This window comes from Bombina bombina, chromosome 3, assembly GCF_027579735.1.
Source record: "Bombina bombina isolate aBomBom1 chromosome 3, aBomBom1.pri, whole genome shotgun sequence".
Classification (NCBI taxonomy): domain Eukaryota; kingdom Metazoa; phylum Chordata; class Amphibia; order Anura; family Bombinatoridae; genus Bombina; species Bombina bombina.
In genome coordinates this window covers 441,678,692-441,703,232 of record NC_069501.1, presented here as the reverse complement: position 1 = coordinate 441,703,232, position 24,541 = coordinate 441,678,692, and the positions used below count along the sequence as shown (strand labels likewise).

General features: G+C 40.8%; 1 protein-coding gene across 1 annotated transcript in view; it reads right to left on the bottom strand.

The window, feature by feature from the left end:
• LOC128653403 (centrosomal protein of 164 kDa-like) overlaps window positions 1-24,541 on the bottom strand; it is a 262,023-nt gene that overhangs the window by 193,793 nt on the left and 43,689 nt on the right. The window contains exon 13 of the mRNA XM_053706655.1: window positions 19,438-19,515. Coding sequence (XP_053562630.1) covers window positions 19,438-19,515 — 78 coding nt within the window. The remainder of the gene's footprint in view (window positions 1-19,437; window positions 19,516-24,541) is intronic.

Genomic DNA, 24,541 nt, shown 5'->3' with positions numbered 1-24,541 from the left:
AAATTATTTTAAAATGAACATGGTTTCTGGCCACTTTGAAATGGCTGCCAAGCTCAGCCCACTGATGACATCAAGATCTGGGCTGCATATGGCATGCAATCAGAAAAGGCTCACTAGTTGGATTCAACAGACAGTCGATGCTATTCAGCAGAGGGCCTAAATGTAGCCCAGATCGTGATTTCATCAGTGGGCTGAGCTTGGCAAACATTTCAAAGTGGGCAGAAACAATATAAATTTTAAAATAACTTTAACATTCCTGTTTCAGGATATAGAAAGGGGTGCAGGAGGCTATTTGCTGCTTAATTTAATGTAAGACTTTTAGTTAACTAAGGTGTAGATTGTCCCTCTAAGAAGCCATACAAAACTGTAATTAAGCAATAATATATATATATATATATAGTGTATTAGAACAAAGAAAAACGAGGAACTGCAGACTCTTTTCCAAAGTGGTTAGTTTAATGAGCAGACAAGTGAAAGACACATACAAAACTGTAATTAAGCAATAATATATATATATATATATATTTATTTATTTATATTATTGTGTGCAATAAGCTGTCCCCTTCAAAGTCCAGCGAGCGTGGATCTATAAATATATATATATATATATATATATATATATATATATATATATATATATATATATATATATATATATATATATATATATGCAAAATAGAAATGGCTGCAGCACTCCAAGTTGTTTTTTATAACATTTTTATTACAAGCAGTGAAATACAGGCGACGTTTCGGGCCTCTGCCCTTTCTCAAGCCAAGTGATTAGTACATAATCCAACTCCACCTTTTATAGGCAGTCCATGTGACACAACACAGGTGTAAATAATTACAATTGTGATAATACATATTCTTACAACAGAATAAAAATAATCAATAAACAGTGATTTTGTTTTATAATCATAACTATGCATTTTTTATATACAAAAAACCTTGTGATTTTCAATTTATGTAATTCTTTAAACACCTTCTTATTATTAAATATTTAGTGTTACTGTGAGGAAAATATAAAGTGACCTTAACAGTTCATTATCTTATCTGTGAATTATGTGAGATAATTTCATGTTAGTGATTTTTCATTACCATTTATTTATACTATTAAAAATTTTTTTATTTTATTAAAAACAGTAATCAAACTAACAACTAAATTCTAATCTTGCAAGATATGTTTTATCTCTGATGGATGTTAAACAGGGGAATGCATACACTCTAATATTATTTACTATATGTAAACCATAACAACAGCATTCAAAATAAGATCCTTGCATTTTTACAAACAACCTATTTTTTTATTATGTTATTCAGCACATCTCTTTTTTCAAGTTGTTCTCTTTTCTTTATGTGAATCTTGATCTAAATCATAAAAAGAAAGTTTACAGTAAATTATCATAATCAACTCATTATAGAAACAAAAACAGGTTATAGTCTTTATTTAAACCTTTAGGGTGCATACTTTCTAGTCTATTGATCCAAATAACCTCTCTCTGCTGTAGTTTTTTAACCCTATCCTGTCCCCTTCTCTGTATTGGAACATGTTCAAGGATTTGAAACCTTAACTGGTTAACATTATGGTTTTTCTCTTTAAAGTGTGCAGATACAGGTAAATCTGAAATGGCCTTACGTATGGTGTATTTGTGTTGTGTGAGTCTGTCTTTCATTTTTTGGGTAGTTTCCCCTATGTATATTAGTCCACAGGGACATTTTAGAGAATATATGACATGATCCGTTTGACAAGTAAACAAACCATTAATCCTATACTTTTTACCCGTGTATGGGTGGACAACCTCACTGCCTGTAATCACACAGCTACAATGTGAACAATTATAACAGGGAAAAGTGCCTTTCTTTTTTGAAAATGACATTCTTGTCTTACTACTACCTATGTCAGTTTTGATTAAATAATCCTTTAAGTTTTTAGGTCTTTTATATGATAGCAATGGAAAAGATTGAAATTCCTTTATATCCTGATAATTATTTTTTAAAATATGCCAATGTTTTTTGACAATACCAGATATCTGCTTACTATTGACATTGTATGTGCTTACAAATGGAATTCTCTCCATCTGTCTGTTTTTCAATGTTTTTTGTAAAAGTTGATTACGAGGGATTTGATTAACCTTTTTTAATTCATCATCTAATATTTTTATCGGGTAACCCCTTTGTTTAAATTTTTGTCCCATTTCAAGTAACCTTCTATTGCATACATCTTCATCACTCACTATTCGTTTAACACGAATGTATTGTGATTTCGGTAGAGATTTAATTGTATTTTCTGGATGACAACTTGTATATGATAGAAACGTATTTTTATCAGTTTTTTTAACAAAAAGATCAGTTTTAAACTTATTTCCTTCTATTGCTACAGTCACATCCAGAAAATCAATGCATTTTCTATCATACTGCATAGTGAATTCAATATTAGCCGGGTTTGAATTAATTTGTTTTAGAAACACCTCAAGAGTATCTTCATTGCCTAACCATATCATATTTTGTTCCTTAACCAAGTATTGTTTCACTGATTGTACACCCCCACAAGTCCCTCATTAACCCACCGGGACGCCCCATTGTGGCAAGCGTTGATTGAGTCTTGTCAAATATAGCCACTTTTCTAGATAAAATACTTAAACCAATAGTGTCCAAACTATCATCTTATTTGGAGGATTCTACTGAATTCCTCAATAGGCTTAATGAGATTAAACTAAATGGCCAAGAAAACCCTATTCTAGTCACCTTAGACGTTAAGAATCTATATACAAGTATTCCCCATGTAGGGGGTGTACAATCAGTGAAACAATACTTGGTTAAGGAACAAATATATACAGGTTCACAAATTAATTTCATAATTGAATTATTGGCATTTGTATTGAACAACAATTATTTTCTATTTGGTGACATGTACTACCGGCAAAAGAGAGGCACCGCTATGGGTGCTAATATGGCGCCACCATACGCAGGCATATATATGGGCACATTTGAAGATGATTTCATCTATTCTAGTGAACTGTTTAAACAGCATGCTTGCGTATGGTGGCGCTATATAGACGATGTATTTATGATATGGTTAGGCAATGAAGATACTCTTGAGGTGTTTCTAAAACAAATTAATTCAAACCCGGCTAATATTGAATTCACTATGCAGTATGATAGAAAATGCATTGATTTTCTGGATGTGACTGTAGCAATAGAAGAAAATAAGTTTAAAACTGATCTTTTTGTTAAAAAAACTGATAAAAATATGTTTCTATCATATACAAGTTGTCATCCAGAAAATACAATTAAATCTCTACCGAAATCACAATACATTCGTGTTAAACGAATAGTGAGTGATGAAGATGTATGCAATAGAAGGTTACTTGAAATGGGACAAAAATTTAAACAAAGGGGTTACCCGATAAAAATATTAGATGATGAATTAAAAAAGGTTAATCAAATCCCTCGTAATCAACTTTTACAAAAAACATTGAAAAACAGACAGATGGAGAGAATTCCATTTGTAAGCACATACAATGTCAATAGTAAGCAGATATCTGGTATTGTCAAAAAACATTGGCATATTTTAAAAAATAATTATCAGGATATAAAGGAATTTCAATCTTTTCCATTGCTATCATATAAAAGACCTAAAAACTTAAAGGATTATTTAATCAAAACTGACATAGGTAGTAGTAAGACAAGAATGTCATTTTCAAAAAAGAAAGGCACTTTTCCCTGTTATAATTGTTCACATTGTAGCTGTGTGATTAAAGGCAGTGAGGTTGTCCACCCATACACGGGTAAAAAGTATAGGATTAATGGTTTGTTTACTTGTCAAACGGATCATGTCATATATTCTCTAAAATGTCCCTGTGGACTAATATACATAGGGGAAACTACCCAAAAAATGAAAGACAGACTCACACAACACAAATACACCATACGTAAGGCCATTTCAGATTTACCTGTATCTGCACACTTTAAAGAGAAAAACCATAATGTTAACCAGTTAAGGTTTCAAATCCTTGAACATGTTCCAATACAGAGAAGGGGACAGGATAGGGTTAAAAAACTACAGCAGAGAGAGGTTATTTGGATCAATAGACTAGAAAGTATGCACCCTAAAGGTTTAAATAAAGACTATAACCTGTTTTTGTTTCTATAATGAGTTGATTATGATAATTTACTGTAAACTTTCTTTTTATGATTTAGATCAAGATTCACATAAAGAAAAGAGAACAACTTGAAAAAAGAGATGTGCTGAATAACATAATAAAAAAATAGGTTGTTTGTAAAAATGCAAGGATCTTATTTTGAATGCTGTTGTTATGGTTTACATATAGTAAATAATATTAGAGTGTATGCATTCCCCTGTTTAACATCCATCAGAGATAAAACATATCTTGCAAGATTAGAATTTAGTTGTTAGTTTGATTACTGTTTTTAATAAAATAAATTTTTTTTTAATAGTATAAATAAATGGTAATGAAAAATCACTAACATGAAATTATCTCACATAATTCACAGATAAGATAATGAACTGTTAAGGTCACTTTATATTTTCCTCACAGTAACACTAAATATTTAATAATAAGAAGGTGTTTAAAGAATTACATAAATTGAAAATCACAAGGTTTTTTGTATATAAAAAATGCATAGTTATGATTATAAAACAAAATCACTGTTTATTGATTATTTTTATTCTGTTGTAAGAATATGTATTATCACAATTGTAATTATTTACACCTGTGTTGTGTCACATGGACTGCCTATAAAAGGTGGAGTTGGATTATGTACTAATCACTTGGCTTGAGAAAGGGCAGAGGCCCGAAACGTCGCCTGTATTTCACTGCTTGTAATAAAAATGTTATAAAAAACAACTTGGAGTGCTGCAGCCATTTCTATTTTGCATATTAATACCTGTCAAGGTGAGACAGCGGCTGCTTGCACCCTTATCGAGGACAGAATTGGTGCTGGACGTTAACTTGTTTATATATATATATATATATATATATACACACACACACACACACACATATATATATATATACATACATACATATATATACATACATACATATATATACACACACACACATATATATATATACATACATACATACATACACACACACACATACTGTGATAATGATGCTTAAACAGTACAGTTGACTCCTAGAAGAATTCAGACTTCACCATAGTTAGAGAAACATTTGTGGAACAATCTAAAGGCTGTGAAAAAGCTTTTTAATAATTGCCAAATAAAGGTAAGCCTTATATGATGGAAATTAAATTATCAGGTAAGCATAATTTATGTTTTTCTTCTTAAAAGGGAAGAGTCTACAGCTGCATTCATAACTTTTGGGAAAAGATTACCCTGAATGCAAACAACGGGTGGGTACAAAAGGCGGCCCCTTCGAAAGGCACCACAGCCTGATTACTCGACACCCGAAAAGTATAGACAACAATGCACATCAGTTACACCGCCGGCAAAGCCGAACTAAACCACTCAGTCCCAGAATCCACCAAGACCAAACAACCTCCCAGGAGTCAACCCTGCGGATCACGACCCCCATGAAAGTACCCGGCCAAGACCAGGACCGCTATCTGCCCCCAAAAAGGAGAACAGAATCACATGAAAATCCAAAAGGATCATTCCAGTTTGCAGAACATAGAACAACTCATGGTTGTCATACAATAGCAACGCCCAGGGAGATGTACTCCCTAGAACACAAGGACTGAGAAAGAGAAACATGTCCCAAAAAGGACTCGAGGAACACCCTCATATCCCTGACCCTGTACCATACCCAAGGTACTCCAGGAAAATCATGAGTTCCCCATTGCCTCATATTAAATCTAGATCTGCAAGCTAGACAGCAGAGACAGCAGAAATAGGATAACTATCCCAGCAGCTAGTAAAGAGTTCATCAAAAGGAACACCAACCGCTGAACGTGAAGTCCCAATGACCAGTTTCCAGGTAGAAAGCTGACTCACCGTTGCTAAACCCAAACACCGAAGGCATTTCAAAGCTTGCTAACACCCATATCAAAGTGCACAAGCTGTAGCTGGTTATACCCTCAAAGTGCAATATAGCTGTAGCTGGATTCAACTACAAACCTCCCAAGGGCTCACAGCCTTCCGAATATCGGCTCCAAGGAAGCCCCTTTCCAGTACCAAACGCCAGTGGAGAAGAGGAGGCCATCAGACCTCTCACAAAGGAGAGAACCGACTCTAAAGAGAAACGGTCAACCCTGCATAGAGTAACTGTCCCCCAATCTTCCCTCTAGGATATTAGTCCCAGCCCAAAGGCTAGTCAAGACCAAGGACAAGAGTCCCAGACTTCCCGGAAGAGAAAAGAAGGGTCAATGTAGGAACAAAGTCCCCGGTTAGACCGCTGACCGTTACTACAAACGGTATGCTACCATGAGTCAGGATAGACATTGTGCTCGGGTGCGAAACCCGCTACACGGCTGTCTCCTCAAACAAACAAGGAACACTTCTCAAGGGAAGGTCCTCAGACCCTCCACATCCATATATCAGAATCCAACATATAGCAGGAGCCCCATAAGTATCAAACCCTCAGCCTCCCGCTGCAGTAATGGAGGAACCAGTCATTACATTGCGACTCCCCTTCCAGGATTCTGAAACGCAAGAAGGTTAAAACCCTTACATGGCAAGACACCAAGGACCCACAGGTCGCTCGAAATACTAAGGTAACTCCGAACCCAAAGAACCCTACCCCCACTCTAGAAGAGAAAGGCTGAAACAACGGTAAACCACCCTACCATAGAGGCGAGACCCCTCGGCCATATCGCCAACCCAGGTGAAGATACCTGGAGTCTACAGGAACAGTGTAAATGTGTCAGAAGACCAGTAGGGGACCGTCAGAGGGATCGAAAGCTTAAGCCACAAACAAATAGGCATCTCTCACAGAGCCCCAGCCTCTACGGAGAGAGGCCCGCGGAACCCCAAACAGCTAGAGTGAGAACGAACCGTCTACACCCATCCAAGGAGAGACACAGACCCAGGTCAGGGTCCTCAAAAAAGGAATCAAATGAAGATCCAACTTCCAGAGGAACCCTAAGCTGCTTCCTACACCTCTAAAGTCCGTAGACTTAGCGATCTAGCAATAGCCTCAAACCCAAGAGTCACAAGGACTTCCTTAACGGTCTAAGATTCAGCACCCAGGGCACTTGGATCGCAAAGAAATCTTGTAGGCAAGCGTTAATACATGCTACACACACAGGAAAGGTAGCAACCAACACCCAAATGTGAATGAGAACCCTGTACCACTGCTCGCCATCCCAGAGAATCATACTCAAGACACCGCCAACGAAGCCCCTAACAGAGCATCGAGAATAAATGGTCAACTACCTGACCCCAGAATGCAGCCCTCCATAACCGACCTCACCTCTTCACTGACACGCCCCAAAGCTAGCGATGCAAAGAGGACGGGCAGACACCCAAACGTCAAGAGCATGGTCAGACCAAGGGTAATGAAAGAGACAACAGCCAGAGATCCTTGAAGAATCTTCCAAAAATCTTCTTTAAGCAGGCAAAAGCTGGAGCTTAAATAAAAAGAGAGAGAGAGATGCACTCAGCTGAGACAGAACAAAAGCTGGAAAAACTTCCGTGCCTGTTCATTTTATTATAGTGTGTCACTCAGGGTGCATACTCTTTTAGCACACTATGCCCCTTCACAGAGAAAAAATATCCTGTAGCATATCAGTCTGATCCTGCCCAATGACAGTCCAGCGCCAAAATACCAGGCAATTCTTCTCTGAACAAGAGAAAACAACAACCCCAGACGATCGTTTCGGCCTTTTGTGGGCCTCGTCAGTGAGGTGCAGTCGCATCTCTCTAAGGGCATGTGTGCAAGGAGTCCACGTCAGGTTTCCCCTTTTACTCTTAGGGAGACCCATGAGCAATTTGCATAAATAAAAAGAGAGAGAGAGATGCACTCAGCTGAGACAGAACAAAAGCTGGAAAAACTTCCGTGCCTGTTCATTTTATTATAGTGTGTCACTCAGGGTGCATACTCTTTTAGCACACTATGCCCCTTCACAGAGAAAAAATATCCTGTAGCATATCAGTCTGATCCTGCCCAATGACAGTCCAGCGCCAAAATACCAGGCAATTCTTCTCTGAACAAGAGAAAACAACAACCCCAGACGATCGTTTCGGCCTTTTGTGGGCCTCGTCAGTGAGGTGCAGTCGCATCTCTCTAAGGGCATGTGTGCAAGGAGTCCACGTCAGGTTTCCCCTTTTACTCTTAGGGAGACCCATGAGCAATTTGCATAAATAAAAAGAGAGAGAGAGATGCACTCAGCTGAGACAGAACAAAAGCTGGAAAAACTTCCGTGCCTGTTCATTTTATTATAGTGTGTCACTCAGGGTGCATACTCTTTTAGCACACTATGCCCCTTCACAGAGAAAAAATATCCTGTAGCATATCAGTCTGATCCTGCCCAATGACAGTCCAGCGCCAAAATACCAGGCAATTCTTCTCTGAACAAGAGAAAACAACAACCCCAGACGATCGTTTCGGCCTTTTGTGGGCCTCGTCAGTGAGGTGCAGTCGCATCTCTCTAAGGGCATGTGTGCAAGGAGTCCACGTCAGGTTTCCCCTTTTACTCTTAGGGAGACCCATGAGCAATTTGCATAAATAAAAAGAGAGAGAGAGATGCACTCAGCTGAGACAGAACAAAAGCTGGAAAAACTTCCGTGCCTGTTCATTTTATTATAGTGTGTCACTCAGGGTGCATACTCTTTTAGCACACTATGCCCCTTCACAGAGAAAAAATATCCTGTAGCATATCAGTCTGATCCTGCCCAATGACAGTCCAGCGCCAAAATACCAGGCAATTCTTCTCTGAACAAGAGAAAACAACAACCCCAGACGATCGTTTCGGCCTTTTGTGGGCCTCGTCAGTGAGGTTCAGTCGCATCTCTCTAAGGGCATGTGTGCAAGGAGTCCACGTCAGGTTTCCCCTTTTACTCTTAGGGAGACCCATGAGCAATTTGCATAAATAAAAAGAGAGAGAGAGATGCACTCAGCTGAGACAGAACAAAAGCTGGAAAAACTTCCGTGCCTGTTCATTTTATTATAGTGTGTCACTCAGGGTGCATACTCTTTTAGCACACTATGCCCCTTCACAGAGAAAAAATATCCTGTAGCATATCAGTCTGATCCTGCCCAATGACAGTCCAGCGCCAAAATACCAGGCAATTCTTCTCTGAACAAGAGAAAACAACAACCCCAGACGATCGTTTCGGCCTTTTGTGGGCCTCGTCAGTGAGGTGCAGTCGCATCTCTCTAAGGGCATGTGTGCAAGGAGTCCACGTCAGGTTTCCCCTTTTACTCTTAGGGAGACCCATGAGCAATTTGCATAAATAAAAAGAGAGAGAGAGATGCACTCAGCTGAGACAGAACAAAAGCTGGAAAAACTTCCGTGCCTGTTCATTTTATTATAGTGTGTCACTCAGGGTGCATACTCTTTTAGCACACTATGCCCCTTCACAGAGAAAAAATATCCTGTAGCATATCAGTCTGATCCTGCCCAATGACAGTCCAGCGCCAAAATACCAGGCAATTCTTCTCTGAACAAGAGAAAACAACAACCCCAGACGATCGTTTCGGCCTTTTGTGGGCCTCGTCAGTGAGGTGCAGTCGCATCTCTCTAAGGGCATGTGTGCAAGGAGTCCACGTCAGGTTTCCCCTTTTACTCTTAGGGAGACCCATGAGCAATTTGCATAAATAAAAAGAGAGAGAGAGATGCACTCAGCTGAGACAGAACAAAAGCTGGAAAAACTTCCGTGCCTGTTCATTTTATTATAGTGTGTCACTCAGGGTGCATACTCTTTTAGCACACTATGCCCCTTCACAGAGAAAAAATATCCTGTAGCATATCAGTCTGATCCTGCCCAATGACAGTCCAGCGCCAAAATACCAGGCAATTCTTCTCTGAACAAGAGAAAACAACAACCCCAGACGATTGTTTCGGCCTTTTGTGGGCCTCGTCAGTGAGGTGCAGTCGCATCTCTCTAAGGGCATGTGTGCAAGGAGTCCACGTCAGGTTTCCCCTTTTACTCTTAGGGAGACCCATGAGCAATTTGCATAAATAAAAAGAGAGAGAGAGATGCACTCAGCTGAGACAGAACAAAAGCTGGAAAAACTTCCGTGCCTGTTCATTTTATTATAGTGTGTCACTCAGGGTGCATACTCTTTTAGCACACTATGCCCCTTCACAGAGAAAAAATATCCTGTAGCATATCAGTCTGATCCTGCCCAATGACAGTCCAGCGCCAAAATACCAGGCAATTCTTCTCTGAACAAGAGAAAACAACAACCCCAGACGATCGTTTCGGCCTTTTGTGGGCCTCGTCAGTGAGGTGCAGTCGCATCTCTCTAAGGGCATGTGTGCAAGGAGTCCACGTCAGGTTTCCCCTTTTACTCTTAGGGAGACCCATGAGCAATTTGCATAAATAAAAAGAGAGAGAGAGATGCACTCAGCTGAGACAGAACAAAAGCTGGAAAAACTTCCGTGCCTGTTCATTTTATTATAGTGTGTCACTCAGGGTGCATACTCTTTTAGCACACTATGCCCCTTCACAGAGAAAAAATATCCTGTAGCATATCAGTCTGATCCTGCCCAATGACAGTCCAGCGCCAAAATACCAGGCAATTCTTCTCTGAACAAGAGAAAACAACAACCCCAGACGATCGTTTCGGCCTTTTGTGGGCCTCGTCAGTGAGGTGCAGTCGCATCTCTCTAAGGGCATGTGTGCAAGGAGTCCACGTCAGGTTTCCCCTTTTACTCTTAGGGAGACCCATGAGCAATTTGCATAAATAAAAAGAGAGAGAGAGATGCACTCAGCTGAGACAGAACAAAAGCTGGAAAAACTTCCGTGCCTGTTCATTTTATTATAGTGTGTCACTCAGGGTGCATACTCTTTTAGCACACTATGCCCCTTCACAGAGAAAAAATATCCTGTAGCATATCAGTCTGATCCTGCCCAATGACAGTCCAGCGCCAAAATACCAGGCAATTCTTCTCTGAACAAGAGAAAACAACAACCCCAGACGATCGTTTCGGCCTTTTGTGGGCCTCGTCAGTGAGGTGCAGTTGCATCTCTCTAAGGGCATGTGTGCAAGGAGTCCACGTCAGGTTTCCCCTTTTACTCTTAGGGAGACCCATGAGCAATTTGCATAAATAAAAAGAGAGAGAGAGATGCACTCAGCTGAGACAGAACAAAAGCTGGAAAAACTTCCGTGCCTGTTCATTTTATTATAGTGTGTCACTCAGGGTGCATACTCTTTTAGCACACTGGTATTTCGGCGCTGGACTGTCATTGGGCAGGGTCAGACTGATATGCTACAGGATATTTTTTCTCTGTGAAGGGGCATAGTGTGCTAAAAGAGTATGCACCCTGAGTGACACACTATAATAAAATGAACAGGCACGGAAGTTTTTCCAGCTTTTGTTCTGTCTCAGCTGAGTGCATCTCTCTCTCTCTTTTTATTTATGCAAATTGCTCTTGGGTCTCCCTAAGAGTAAAAGGGGAAACCAGACGTGGACTCCTTGCACACATGCCCTTAGAGAGATGCGACTGCACCTCACTGACGAGGCCCACAGAAGGCCGAAACGATCGTCTGGGGTTGTTGTTTCTCTTGTTCAGAGAAGAATTGCCTGGTATTTCGGCGCTGGACTGTCATTGGGCAGGGTCAGACTGATATGCTACAGGATATTTTTTCTCTGTGAAGGGGCATAGTGTGCTAAAAGAGTATGCACCCTGAGTGACACACTATAATAAAATGAACAGGCACGGAAGTTTTTCCAGCTTTTGTTCTGTCTCAGCTGAGTGCATCTCTCTCTCTCTTTTTATTTATGCAAATTGCTCTTGTGTCTCCCTAAGAGTAAAAGGGGAAACCAGACGTGGACTCCTTGCACACATGCCCTTAGAGAGATGCGACTGCACCTCACTGACGAGGCCCACAGAAGGCCGAAACGATCGTCTGGGGTTGTTGTTTCTCTTGTTCAGAGAAGAATTGCCTGGTATTTCGGCGCTGGACTGTCATTGGGCAGGGTCAGACTGATATGCTACAGGATATTTTTTCTCTGTGAAGGGGCATAGTGTGCTAAAAGAGTATGCACCCTGAGTGACACACTATAATAAAATGAACAGGCACGGAAGTTTTTCCAGCTTTTGTTCTGTCTCAGCTGAGTGCATCTCTCTCTCTCTTTTTATTTATGCAAATTGCTCTTGTGTCTCCCTAAGAGTAAAAGGGGAAACCAGACGTGGACTCCTTGCACACATGCCCTTAGAGAGATGCGACTGCACCTCACTGACGAGGCCCACAGAAGGCCGAAACGATCGTCTGGGGTTGTTGTTTCTCTTGTTCAGAGAAGAATTGCCTGGTATTTCGGCGCTGGACTGTCATTGGGCAGGGTCAGACTGATATGCTACAGGATATTTTTTCTCTGTGAAGGGGCATAGTGTGCTAAAAGAGTATGCACCCTGAGTGACACACTATAATAAAATGAACAGGCACGGAAGTTTTTCCAGCTTTTGTTCTGTCTCAGCTGAGTGCATCTCTCTCTCTCTTTTTATAAAAGCTGGAGCTTCCCAGCTCCCCACAGAAGGCAGGGAACTCCTGCACACCAACTCTTAGAGTAACAACTCTGAGCAGAGAAAGAACATGCCCGCACATTCAGACCATATGATCCACCCAAGGCGGGAAGGAAGGAAACTCTGCCACCGCAATAAATATATATTCTCTAAAGAATGGAATAACGGTTTTGAGTCCACAGGGACCAGAGAACCATGATGACGTCTGCAAAAACAGAACCGTATCCCAGGCTAGAAGCCCGAACAACCCACCTAGATTGGTACTCATAACCCTCCTTTCGGAGGGGTTGTAGTGAAAACAACAGGCCTCATACTTCAGTAGGATCTGAGCCCGGAGTCCATAGAATAGGCCAAGTGACATTCAGAATCTAACAGGATTAATCAGCACCACGAGGGTGACATGAACCCTGGTAACAGTTGAAAAGCTTCCGACCAGTACCTGCCTGATATAAGGACACTCTAGAACTGCCCAAGGTCCAAGAAAATTCGTCCCGAAGGATCGATAAATGAGCTAGAAAAACAATTATATTATTCAACTTCCGAGGAAGTGCCCACGCAAACTAAATTGCAAGTATCGGTTCCAGAGAAGAACGTTTATAAAAACGAAAATCTAACAGGCATGAGCTTAAGAAAAAGCCAAACTGAATCGGGCGATCCCACGCTCGACGGGCCCTGGTTAACAGAACACGGAAAGTATCTTAGAAATACTTCAATTGGGAGATATAAATTATTCAGTGCCATAGAAATGGCCACGCGAAACCGTGCCGTAGCCTCTGCAGGAAACAAGCCACCCTCCGGAAAAGGAGTAAAGGCCAAAGGGACACCTGCTTGCGTAGTCGGGAAATGGACTGGGGCACTCGCTTCACGGCAGCTAGTAATAAGTGAGTCAACCCTCCTTTTGTGTCTACAGTGTTTTCTTGTTTTTTTTCGAGCCTGCTCCAGGTGCTGTCTTGTGAATGTTCTCACTCATCTGTATTTAAAGAATTTTCATGTGCATTGGATCTCTCTTAATTTTTACTTTTTTTTTTGCTTGGTTTCCTATGTAGATTTATTTGAATTTTTTCAATTTCAGGGTCTGTTTCAAACTTAACAGTAAGGGGCAGATTTTCCAGAGAGCAAATAGTCGTACTTGTTGCTTTCTAAGACCTCTCCATGTGGTGTATTAAAATCACCCTAGACTAATCTTACTGGGGTCATTGACAAGCCCAACTTTCATGCATTTGGTTAGGGCAGTTTTGTGTGAGTTTGTGATCCTGGGCATCCATGTTCATCACTTGTGAACAATGTCCATCTGTAAAATGATAAATTTGCCCTTTTAATGTTAAGTACAGTTGAGGTGTCTTAGACCCTGATGATCGAGAGTGCTACGAGGCTGCATAATATTCCAAGAGATCTGCCACTATGTCAAGCGAGCCTGTTGAAATATGCCAAGCTCCCAACATAGCAGCATCGCTGAGAGGTGTTTACTATACTTGCCATTGGTTGGCGATGCTGGCTATAGATAACGCCCAGCATTGCCCACAGTATTGGCGATGTATAGTAAAGGATCCCTGGAAATATAACTGCCACGCTTAACCGCAAATCCTTATCCCCCTAAAATTAAGTACCCCATGATCTCAAACTAGAGCTGCAATAATAAAGATCTTTGCTTCTACACACACCACAAGTATCTATTAACCCCAATGTCGCCAGATACCCACCGCAAGAATCTATTAACCCCTATGTTGCCAGATACCCCAAACACAAACTAACCTAACACCTAACCCCCTAAGTTACCAAAAAAATAAAAATCTAAGTAAATAAAAATAAATATTAAACTGCCACAGCCCCAAACACAATGTAACCTTACTCTACCTAACACCTAACTTCCCCACTAAACTAAAATCCCCTGTAAACTAACCCCAAGTTATAAAAAATATTAAGTTACAATAAAATAAAAAAAGCTGTTACAAAAAATATTAAACTACAGTATCCAAACAAAAAAACCCCACCATTATACCTAATACTAAACTGCATACCCCATAAAATAAAAAAAAAAACCCTAACACTAAAATAAATTATAATAGCCCTTAAAAGGGCCTTTTGTAGCGCTTTGCCCTAAAGTGATCAACTCTTTTGCAAAAAAAAAATCTATTTCAAAACCCCCCTCTATCATACAAGTAACTCCCACACCCCCAAAATAACAAAATCTAACTCAAAAACATATCTCAGAAAATTTAAAAGTAAAAATAAAAAAAGCTTATTCTTAAAAAAATAACCCCCCACCCAAAAAAAATAATTCCATAACTAACCCAAAAAGGGGTACTCACCATTTGGTAATCTGGCTCCTCTTAAACAGACGTTGGGCCCTCTTCATCCCAGTTCCTGGCACTTGGGGCCCATCTTCACGACAGCAGACTTTGGCAGCCTCTTGCGCCTCCACTTTTCAATCTTCTTCAACGTCAGGGCCCTCTTTATCCCGGTTCCTGGCACTGGGGGCCCATCTTTCTTTGCATTGCAGCTTCTTTTCTTTAGCTCTCTTCTACGAGCCCTCCTCTTCATGCAGTCGTGCTACTTAATTCCAATTCGCTGATTTTAAATCAGTCAGTCCCTTTTGGCTTTTTTATTTTTAATTTATTTTCTAAGATAGGTTGCTGTTTTTTTTAGTTAGATTTTGTTATTTTGGGGGGTTACTTGTATTGTAGTGGGCATGGGCCCCCAGTGCCAGGAACCAGGATAAAGAGGGCCCAACGTCGGTTTAAGAGAAACCAGATTACCCAATGGTGATTACCCCTTTTGGGGTTAGTTAGGGATTTTATGGGGTGGTATTTTTTATTAAGAATAAGCTTTTTTTTATTTTTACTTTTTAATTTCTAAGATATATTTGAGTTAGATTTTATTTTGGAGGGGGGTGTTGTGGGTTACTTGCATGGTAGAGGGAGATTTTAAAATAGTTATTTTTTTTGTAAAATAACTGATTACTTTAGGGCAATGCCCTACAAAACACCCTTTTAAGGGCTATTATAATTTATTTTAGTGTTGGGGTTTAGTTTTTTTTGGGGTTTTAGGTTGTTTTTTTATTTTATGGGGCATATAGTTTAATGTTAGGCATAATGGTGGATTTTTTTGTTTGTTTTTTGGATATTGTAGTTTTATTTTTTGTAACTTAGTGGGGTTAGTTTAGAGGGGGGGGTTAAGTGTTAGTGTGCTTCTAGTTTGCGTTGGGAGGTGGTGGTTTAGGTCCTAATCTCCTAACCACCCCCATACCTGTTTGGGGGTTGATTAGGGTATTTAGAAGTCCTTAATCTCCTAACCACCCCTGATATATGTATAGGGGTTGATTAGGTGATTATTGATGGTTACCATTTAGCAGGCCTTAATCTCCTAACTAACCCCATACCTGTATGGGGGTTGATTATGTGATTAGGTTAGGGCAGTTAATAGTGCATTTATCTACAATTTTTAAATATTTATGCATTCTTATTTATAATTCATATTCTTTTAACTATTGTATATAAATTAATATGTATTTTTTTCTTGTTTTTCTTGTAAACATAATTATATTCTTAAAAGGGGTGCTGATTGAGTAGGGTGCAGGGGATCAAGTTGCCCTTATAGTATGTTGTTGGCAATTTGATGAGGCACCTAGGGATACCATTTGTTTGGGGGTGCTACCTTCTGGGAATCCAGTCTCACTTTCCCAGAAGGTAGCACCCCCAAACAAGTGCTATCCCTAGGTGCATCATCAAATTGCCAACAACATACTTAAGAGTGACTTTATCCCCTGCACCCTGCTTGATCGGCACCACTTTTAAGAAGAGGCGAACCGGGGCTTCGTCCGGTCCGGTGCTGACTTCCAGGAGTCCGACTAGGCCGGTGATGTTTTGCCAGCCCTCCGGCGATCAGCCGCTGGTGTTTTAGCACATTTCTGTGACACATTATTTAAACACTATTTATAATTTTAGCGACATAGCTTCATAGTTATAATGGGAAGGTTTATTTTTTAGTATAGTTTGTTATAGTAATTATTTTTTGACAGTAGACAGTATGTTGGAATTAGCTTGGGCTTTCAGGGTAGTGTTGGTTAGACATTACGTCAGTGTAGGGGGTATTAGGGACTTAGCTGGGCGTGACGTAGGTGAAAGCGGTCAGGGGGAGTTAGCTGGGCAGTGTAGAGGGAATGTGGGTTAGCTGTGACATGGTCATTGGGAGGTAGCAAGAGGGAGTTTAGGTTAGGCATGATGTAGATATGTGTTATGGGGGAGTTAGCGAGGCATGCTAGTGAGAGTAGCCTGCACTTGGAACACATCAACACAAGATCGATATGTCTGATGCAGGGAAGTGCAGGTTGCGAGGAAGGTAGTGGCCATGTTTGCTGTCGAGATTACATCGCCTGAGCTAGTTAAAGTAGGCGTTGTAAAACTTAGGTCCCCACGGCAATATTTGAAGAGTCCACAGCTGCATTCATTACTTTTGGGAAATACAGAAACTAGCCACCAGGTGGAGGCAGATATACCCCAGCCAAAGGCTTAAATACCTCCCCCACTTCCCTCATCCCCCAGTCATTCTTTGCCGTTCGTCCCAGGAGGTTGGCAGAAGTTCAAGAGAGTCTCTTATGGAGGGCAGTACTCTTCGCAATGGGAATGGAGTTTTAAGTAATCCTGTCAGCCTCTCAGTGAGAGCATGGATTAAAGTTAGAGTCCGGAGATGCAGGGAGAGTTTTCCTGCGAATCCATCCCGAATCATATTAACAGCTCCTTGGTAATCAGCGTTGACGAGTTTTGCTGCCTATCTTTCTTCACTCAAGTCCATGGCAGAAGCGAGGCTACTACTATCTGTCACACTTGAAGGGCCGTGTTCCTGTTCCACGGCGTAGATTCCGGTAAGATAGTTTCATTTTATTTCGATATGTGAATGTAATGTTAACGAAACAAGGTAGGGTCCCAGTAGGACTCCATTTATCTTAATAAGGAATCATAGTTTATCTGCTGAGGGGGGTTATTGAACAGGGGGGACTTTTAATCATGTTTGTTATATTGTTCTATCTGCAAATGTGTAGCTATACTTAGACTCACAGCCTTTTCGGAACATAACGGCCTTCTTTTACTGACGTGATCTTCAAGATTGCGCGCTTTTTTGTGTGACTGGCATGGTGCACCTCGTGATGGGTGCGGTTACGTTGTCTTTCACTTCCGTATGCTGACTGTGTGCAACCAAAAGAGTCTTGCTCATGGGTTGTCTGGTTCACAGGACGTGGTGAGTGCCCCAGCCATTGAGGGTGTTAAAAGGTGCCAGTTAGTTTTTTTGTCATTTTTTTTAATCGCAAGATTATGGAGGATTCTGCTATGCTCGACACGGATGCCTCCGATACGGAGGATGTGTCTTGTGATAAATATGAAATGGCCTGGGTAATCAATACCCAAAAGTTGTGTTCCGATTACCGTTCTAGAGCACTCTCTTCTCCTGAAGCAGGGAGCTTAGAGCGCGTTGAGCCATCTGCCTCCGAGGTTTCCATGACCCGTGAAGCGAGTGCCCCAGTCCATTTCCCGACTACGCAAGCAGGTGTCCCTTTGGCCTTTACTCCTTTTCCGGAGGGTGGCTTGTTTCCTGCAGAGGATGCGGCACGGTTTCGCGTGGCCATTTCTATGGCACTGAATAATTTATATCTCCCAATTGAAGTATTTCTAAGATACTTTCCGTGTTCTGTTAACCAGGGCCCGTCGAGCGTGGGATCGCCCGATTCAGTTTGGCCTTCTGGGGAAGCGTTGGCCCCTAATAAGTGAGCAGGCTCAAAAAAAAACAAGAAAACACTGTAGACGCAAAAGGAGGGTTGACTCACTTATTATATAATATGGAAGATTGGGCTGAAGATCAGTGCCTAAGAAATACAAGCCGTTACACTTCCATTATAAAATTGGCCTCTTTCTCTTAGTATCCTTTATTGAGCTCCTTTCCATGATAGCACAGTAAGGTAGGCTCAACAGCTTGCATGTTTCTTGAGAACGGTCTTAAAGCAGTGTTTGCAAAAATGTTTGTAACAATTTTATAGTTATGGCGTTCATGATGTGCACACTACCGGATGTTCCTCTGTATTCCCCCACGGAAAGGAGCTAAATTTTCCTTCAAAAAGGATACCAAGAGAATTTTTTTTTTTTTAATTATACACTATTTATCTCAGTCATGGAAGGTTAATATTGACCTTCTAAGTCCTTTTAATATAGTGGTGATAAGTTCTAATAGGGTGGACTTCCGAAGTTCTACATGATACCTTAATAGGAGAAAACATTATACCTAATTCTGTATGGTATGTTTCTTACCAATGAATATGAAACACAGAAACACACTTCGTGTGCGCACACACCCCACTTATTTTAGCAGAAACAACAGGTTTTTACCTTGAAAAAAAACAAACACACATAACCCTTCCATGCTCACTCTCCAAGTCACGTACTGTGCAGAAATATTAATGCATGCATAGAGACAGCCACTGACTGGAGGTGCATAAGTAATAGTTCAGTGATGGCCAACTGGCCCTTTGCACTAGTTTCCGAAGCTCCGGAAAAAGCTGAACTAATAGTGCATTTCATAGTTCTTTTGGCCCTTAGAAAAAACAGAACTAAAGTTGTGTGCTTTAAGGAGCCCACAACTCAAAAGCACCCCCTGAGATGAAGAACTAGGTTACTGGATATTTTTAGGAAATATATTACTATTTTTTGTTCAATATCCATAAATTGAAGTCTCTAAAATATAGATTTATGGGCCCCATGTGTGAGGAAGTTAGCAATCACTGTCCTAGTTTATAGACCTCATGAATGCAGGTGAGGAGACAGGAAACTCACCTTGGGACTGAGAGGTTTTGAAGACAGGGCACTTATGTCCAGTACCTTTTCTACTGATTGACCTCTAAACCCAAAATCCTAGAAAGATCAGTATAAGAGCATGAGAATAGAAATGTTCAGAATCTGGCTTTGGTATATTAGTAGCTCTGTGACATCAGAAGGGTTTTTTAAAGAAATCACTGAGATATAAGCAGACTTAGAAAGGATGTAAGACACTTTGGGACCGTAATAAAAAAAATGTTTAATGATGTGTAGCAAAAAGATAAATTAAAAAAATAATTGCAATAATTTATTCTGTTCTTCTTTCCTGTAATTTAACTTTGAAAATGGCGGGGATTCTTGGAATTGCAGACTTCACAAGCATAAACCTAAATATCTGTCCCTTACTGGCCTTAGAGGTAATAAGATAGGATGCAACAAACAATGCAAGTTTTACTATCAAAATACAGTAATACAGTAACAAGATTGAATTGGCTACTTCAAATAAAGCAAGCTCTGGGCAGAGTATAGACATTGTAAAAATGAACTTATTTCACAATTGTCTGTTACGTTAATTTATTTGCAAGACTATAGATAAGTCTTGTAATTACAATATCCTATTATGCCATTTTAAAGGGACAGTATACACTTAATTTCATATAACTGCATGTAATAGACACTACTATAAAGAATAATATGCACAGATACTGATATAAAAATCCAGTATAAAACGGTTTAAAAACTTACTTAGAAGCTTCCAGTTTAGCTCTGTTGAAAAGGTAGCTGGAAAGCCCACTGCAAGTGGGAAATAAGACCCTCCCCCCTCCCTCTTCTTTTGCATATGAAAAGACCCTTTACACAAACAGGAGCAAGCTGGAGAAGGTAGCTGACAGTATTCACATAAAACTTTGGGGCTTGGTTAGGAGTCTGAAAATCAGAGCAATGTTATTTAAAATTAAGCAAAACTATACATTAAAAAAAAAAAACTTATTGGCTATATAAATAGATCATCTACAAAACATTTATGCAAAGAAAAAAATGTGTATAATGTCCCTTTAAGATATAAAAAGACAACAGATTTTCACACATAATAGCTGGTTTCACTTTGACTGGTCAATCTTTCAGGTTTTATAACCAGACCTACAGGGCATTCTGAACTCTGTCTTACAGACACATGACAAATGCACATTTAAATTCAAAATTCACAAATTAGTTGTGGTCAACCCTATGTTACATGTAGGTTTATTTATTATCAGAAATATCAATAAATATCTAATATATAAAAATGCTGTAATTTATGAGCATATAATTATTGCACTATTACTTGCAAAGGAATTAAACACATGGTTAATAGTAGTTCCAGGGCATTGCACTACTGGGAGCTAGCTGATCATATTTGGTAAGCCAATGACAAGATGCATATGTGTAGCCACAAATCACCAGCTAGATCCCAGTAGTTATTGGCCGCTTCTGAGCCTTATCCTTTTCAACAAAGCACACCAAAAGAATGAAGTAAATTTGACAACAGGAGTAAAAAAGAAAAAAAAAAAAAAAAAAGTCTATTAAAAATTCATTGCCTATATGAGGAATCATTGGACGTTTCATTTTGACTTTCATGTACCTATAAAAACATAATTTATGCTTACCTGATAAATTCCTTTCTCCTGTAGTGTGGTCAGTCCACGGGTCATCATTACTTGTGGGATATTTGCTCCTCCCCAACAGGAAGTGCAAGAGGATCACCCAGCAGAGCTGCTATATAGCTCCTCCCCTCTACGTCACACCCAGTCATTCGACCGAGAACCAACGAGAAAGGAGAAGCTAAAGGGTGCAGTGGTGACTGGAGTATAATTTAAAAATTTAGACCTGCCATAAAAAACAGGGCGGGCCGTGGACTGACCACACTACAGGAGAAAGGAATTTATCAGGTAAGCATAAATTATGTTTTCTCCTGTTAAGTGTGGTCAGTCCACGGGTCATCATTACTTGTGGGATACCAATACCAAAGCTAAAGTACACGGATGACGGGAGGGACAGGCAGGATCTTTATACGGAAGGAACCACTGCCTGAAGAACCTTTCTCCCAAAAACAGCCTCCGAAGAAGCAAAAGTGTCAAATTTGTAAAATTTGGAAAAAGTATGAAGAGAAGACCAAGTTGCAGCCTTGCAAATCTGTTCAACAGAGGCCTCATTCTTAAAGGCCCAAGTGGAAGCCACAGCTCTAGTAGAATGAGCTGTAATTCTTTCAGGAGGCTGCTGTCCAGCAGTCTCATAAGCTAAACGTATTATGCTACGAAGCCAAAAAGAGAGAGAGGTAGCAGAAGCTTTTTGACCTCTCCTCTGACCAGAATAAACGACAAACAGGGAAGACGTTTGTCGAAAATCTTTAGTTGCCTGTAAATAAAATTTCAGGGCACGAACTACATCCAGATTGTGTAGAAGTCGTTCCTTCTTCGAAGAAGGATTAGGACACAAAGATGGAACAACAATCTCTTGATTGATATTCCTGTTAGTGACCACCTTAGGTAAGAACCCAGGTTTAGTACGCAGAACTACCTTGTCTGAATGAAAAATCAGATAAGGAGAATCACAATGTAAGGCCGATAACTCAGAGACTCTTCGAGCCGAGGAAATAGCCATTAAAAACAGAACTTTCCAAGATAACAATTTTATATCAATGGAATGAAGGGGTTCAAACGGAACACCCTGTAAAACGTTAAGAACTAAGTTTAAACTCCATGGCGGAGCAACAGTTTTAAACACAGGCTTAATCCTGGCCAAAGCCTGACAAAAAGCCTGAACGTCTGGAACTTCTGACAGACGTTTGTGTAAAAGAATGGACAGAGCTGAGATCTGTCCCTTTAAGGAACTAGCGGATAAACCCTTTTCTAAACCATCTTGTAGAAAAGACAATATCCTAGGAATCCTAACCTTACTCCAAGAGTAACCTTTGGATTCGCACCAATATAAGTATTTACACCATATTTTATGGTAAATCTTTCTGGTAACAGGCTTCCTAGCCTGTATTAAGGTATCAATTACTGACTCAGAAAATCCACGTTTTGATAAAATCAAGCGTTCAATTTCCAGGCAGTCAGCTTCAGAGAAATTAGATTTTGATGTTTGAAGGGACCCTGGATCAGAAGGTCCTGTCTCAGAGGCAGAGACCAAGGTGGACAGGATGACATGTCCACTAGATCTGCATAACAGGTCCTGCGTGGCCACGCAGGCGCTATTAGAATCACTGATGCTCTCTCCTGTTTGATCCTGGCAATCAATAGAGGAAGCATCGGGAAGGGTGGAAACACATAAGCCCTCCCGAAGGTCCAAGGTGCTGTCAAAGCATCTACCAGGACCGCTCCCGGATCCCTGGATCTGGACCCGTAACAAGGAAGTTTGGCGCTCTGTCGAGACGCCATGAGATCTATTTCTGGTTTGCCCCAACGTCGAAGTATTTGGGCAAAGACCTCTGGATGAAGTTCCCACTACCCCGGATGAAAAGTCTGACGACTTAGGAAATCCGCCTCCCAGTTCTCCACTCCCGGGATGTGGATTGCTGATAGGTGGCAAGAGTGAGACTCTGCCCAGCGAATTATCTTTGATACTTCCATCATCGCTAGGGAGCTTCTTGTCCCTCCTTGATGGTTGATGTAAGCTACAGTCGTGATGTTGTCCGACTGAAACCTGATGAACCCCCGAGTTGTTAACTGGGGCCAAGCCAGAAGGGCATTGAGAACTGCTCTCAATTCCAGAATGTTTATTGGCAGGAGACTCTCCTCCTGAGTCCATGATCCCTGAGCCTTCAGAGAATTCCAGAAGCGCCCCAACCTAGTAGGCTGGCGTCTGTTGTTACAATTGTCCAATCTGGCCTGCTGAATGGCATCCCCCTGGACAGATGTGGCCGAGAAAGCCACCATAGAAGAGAATTTCTGGTCTCTTGATCCAGATTCAGAGTAGGGGACAAATCTGAGTAATCCCCATTCCACTGACTTAGCATGCACAATTGCAGCGGTCTGAGATGTAGGCGTGCAAAGGGTACTATGTCCATTGCCGCTACCATTAAGCCGATCACCTCCATGCATTGAGCCACTGACGGGTGTTGAATGGAATGAAGGACACGGCAAGCATTTTGAAGCCTTGTTAACCTGTCTTCTGTCAGGTAGATCTTCATTTCTACAGAATCTATAAGAGTCCCCAAGAAGGGAACTCTTGTGAGTGGAAAGAGAGAACTCTTCTTTTCGTTCACCTTCCACCCATGCAACCTTAGAAATGCCAGTACTAACTCTGTATGAGACTTGGTAGTTTGAAAGCTTGAAGCTTGTATCAGAATGTCGTCTAGGTACGGAGCTACCGAAATTCCTCGCGGTCTTAGTACCGCCAGAAGAGCACCCAGAACCTTTGTGAAGATTCTTGGAGCCGTAGCCAATCCGAATGGAAGAGCTACAAACTGGTAATGCCTGTCTAGGAAGGCAAACCTTAGATACCGGTAATGATCTCTGTGAATCGGTATGTGAAGGTAAGCATCCTTTAAATCCACTGTGGTCATGTACTGACCCTTTTGGATCATGGGTAGGATTGTCCGAATAGTTTCCATTTTGAACGATGGAACTCTTAGGAATTTGTTTAGGATCTTTAAATCCAAGATTGGTCTGAAGGTTCCTTCTTTCTTGGGAACCACAAACAGATTTGAGTAAAACCCCTGTCCGTGTTCCGACCGCGGAACCGGATGGATCACTCCCATTAGTAAAAGATCTTGTACACCGCGTAGAAACGCCTCTTTCTTTATTTGGTTTGTCGACAACCTTGACAGATGAAATCTCCCTTTTGGGGGAGAGGATTTGAAGTCCAGAAGATATCCCTGAGATATGATCTCTAACGCCCAGGGATCCTGGACATCTCTTGCCCAAGCCTGGGCGAAGAGAGAAAGTCTGCCCCCCACTAGATCCGTTCCCGGATCGGGGGCCCTCAATTCATGCTGTCTTAGGGGCAGCAGCCGGTTTTCTGGCCTGCTTGCCCTTGTTCCAGGACTGGTTAGGTCTCCAGCCTTGTCTGTAGCGAGCAACAGCTCCTTCCTGTTTTGGTGCAGAGGAAGTTGATGCTGCTCCTGCCTTGAAATTACGAAAGG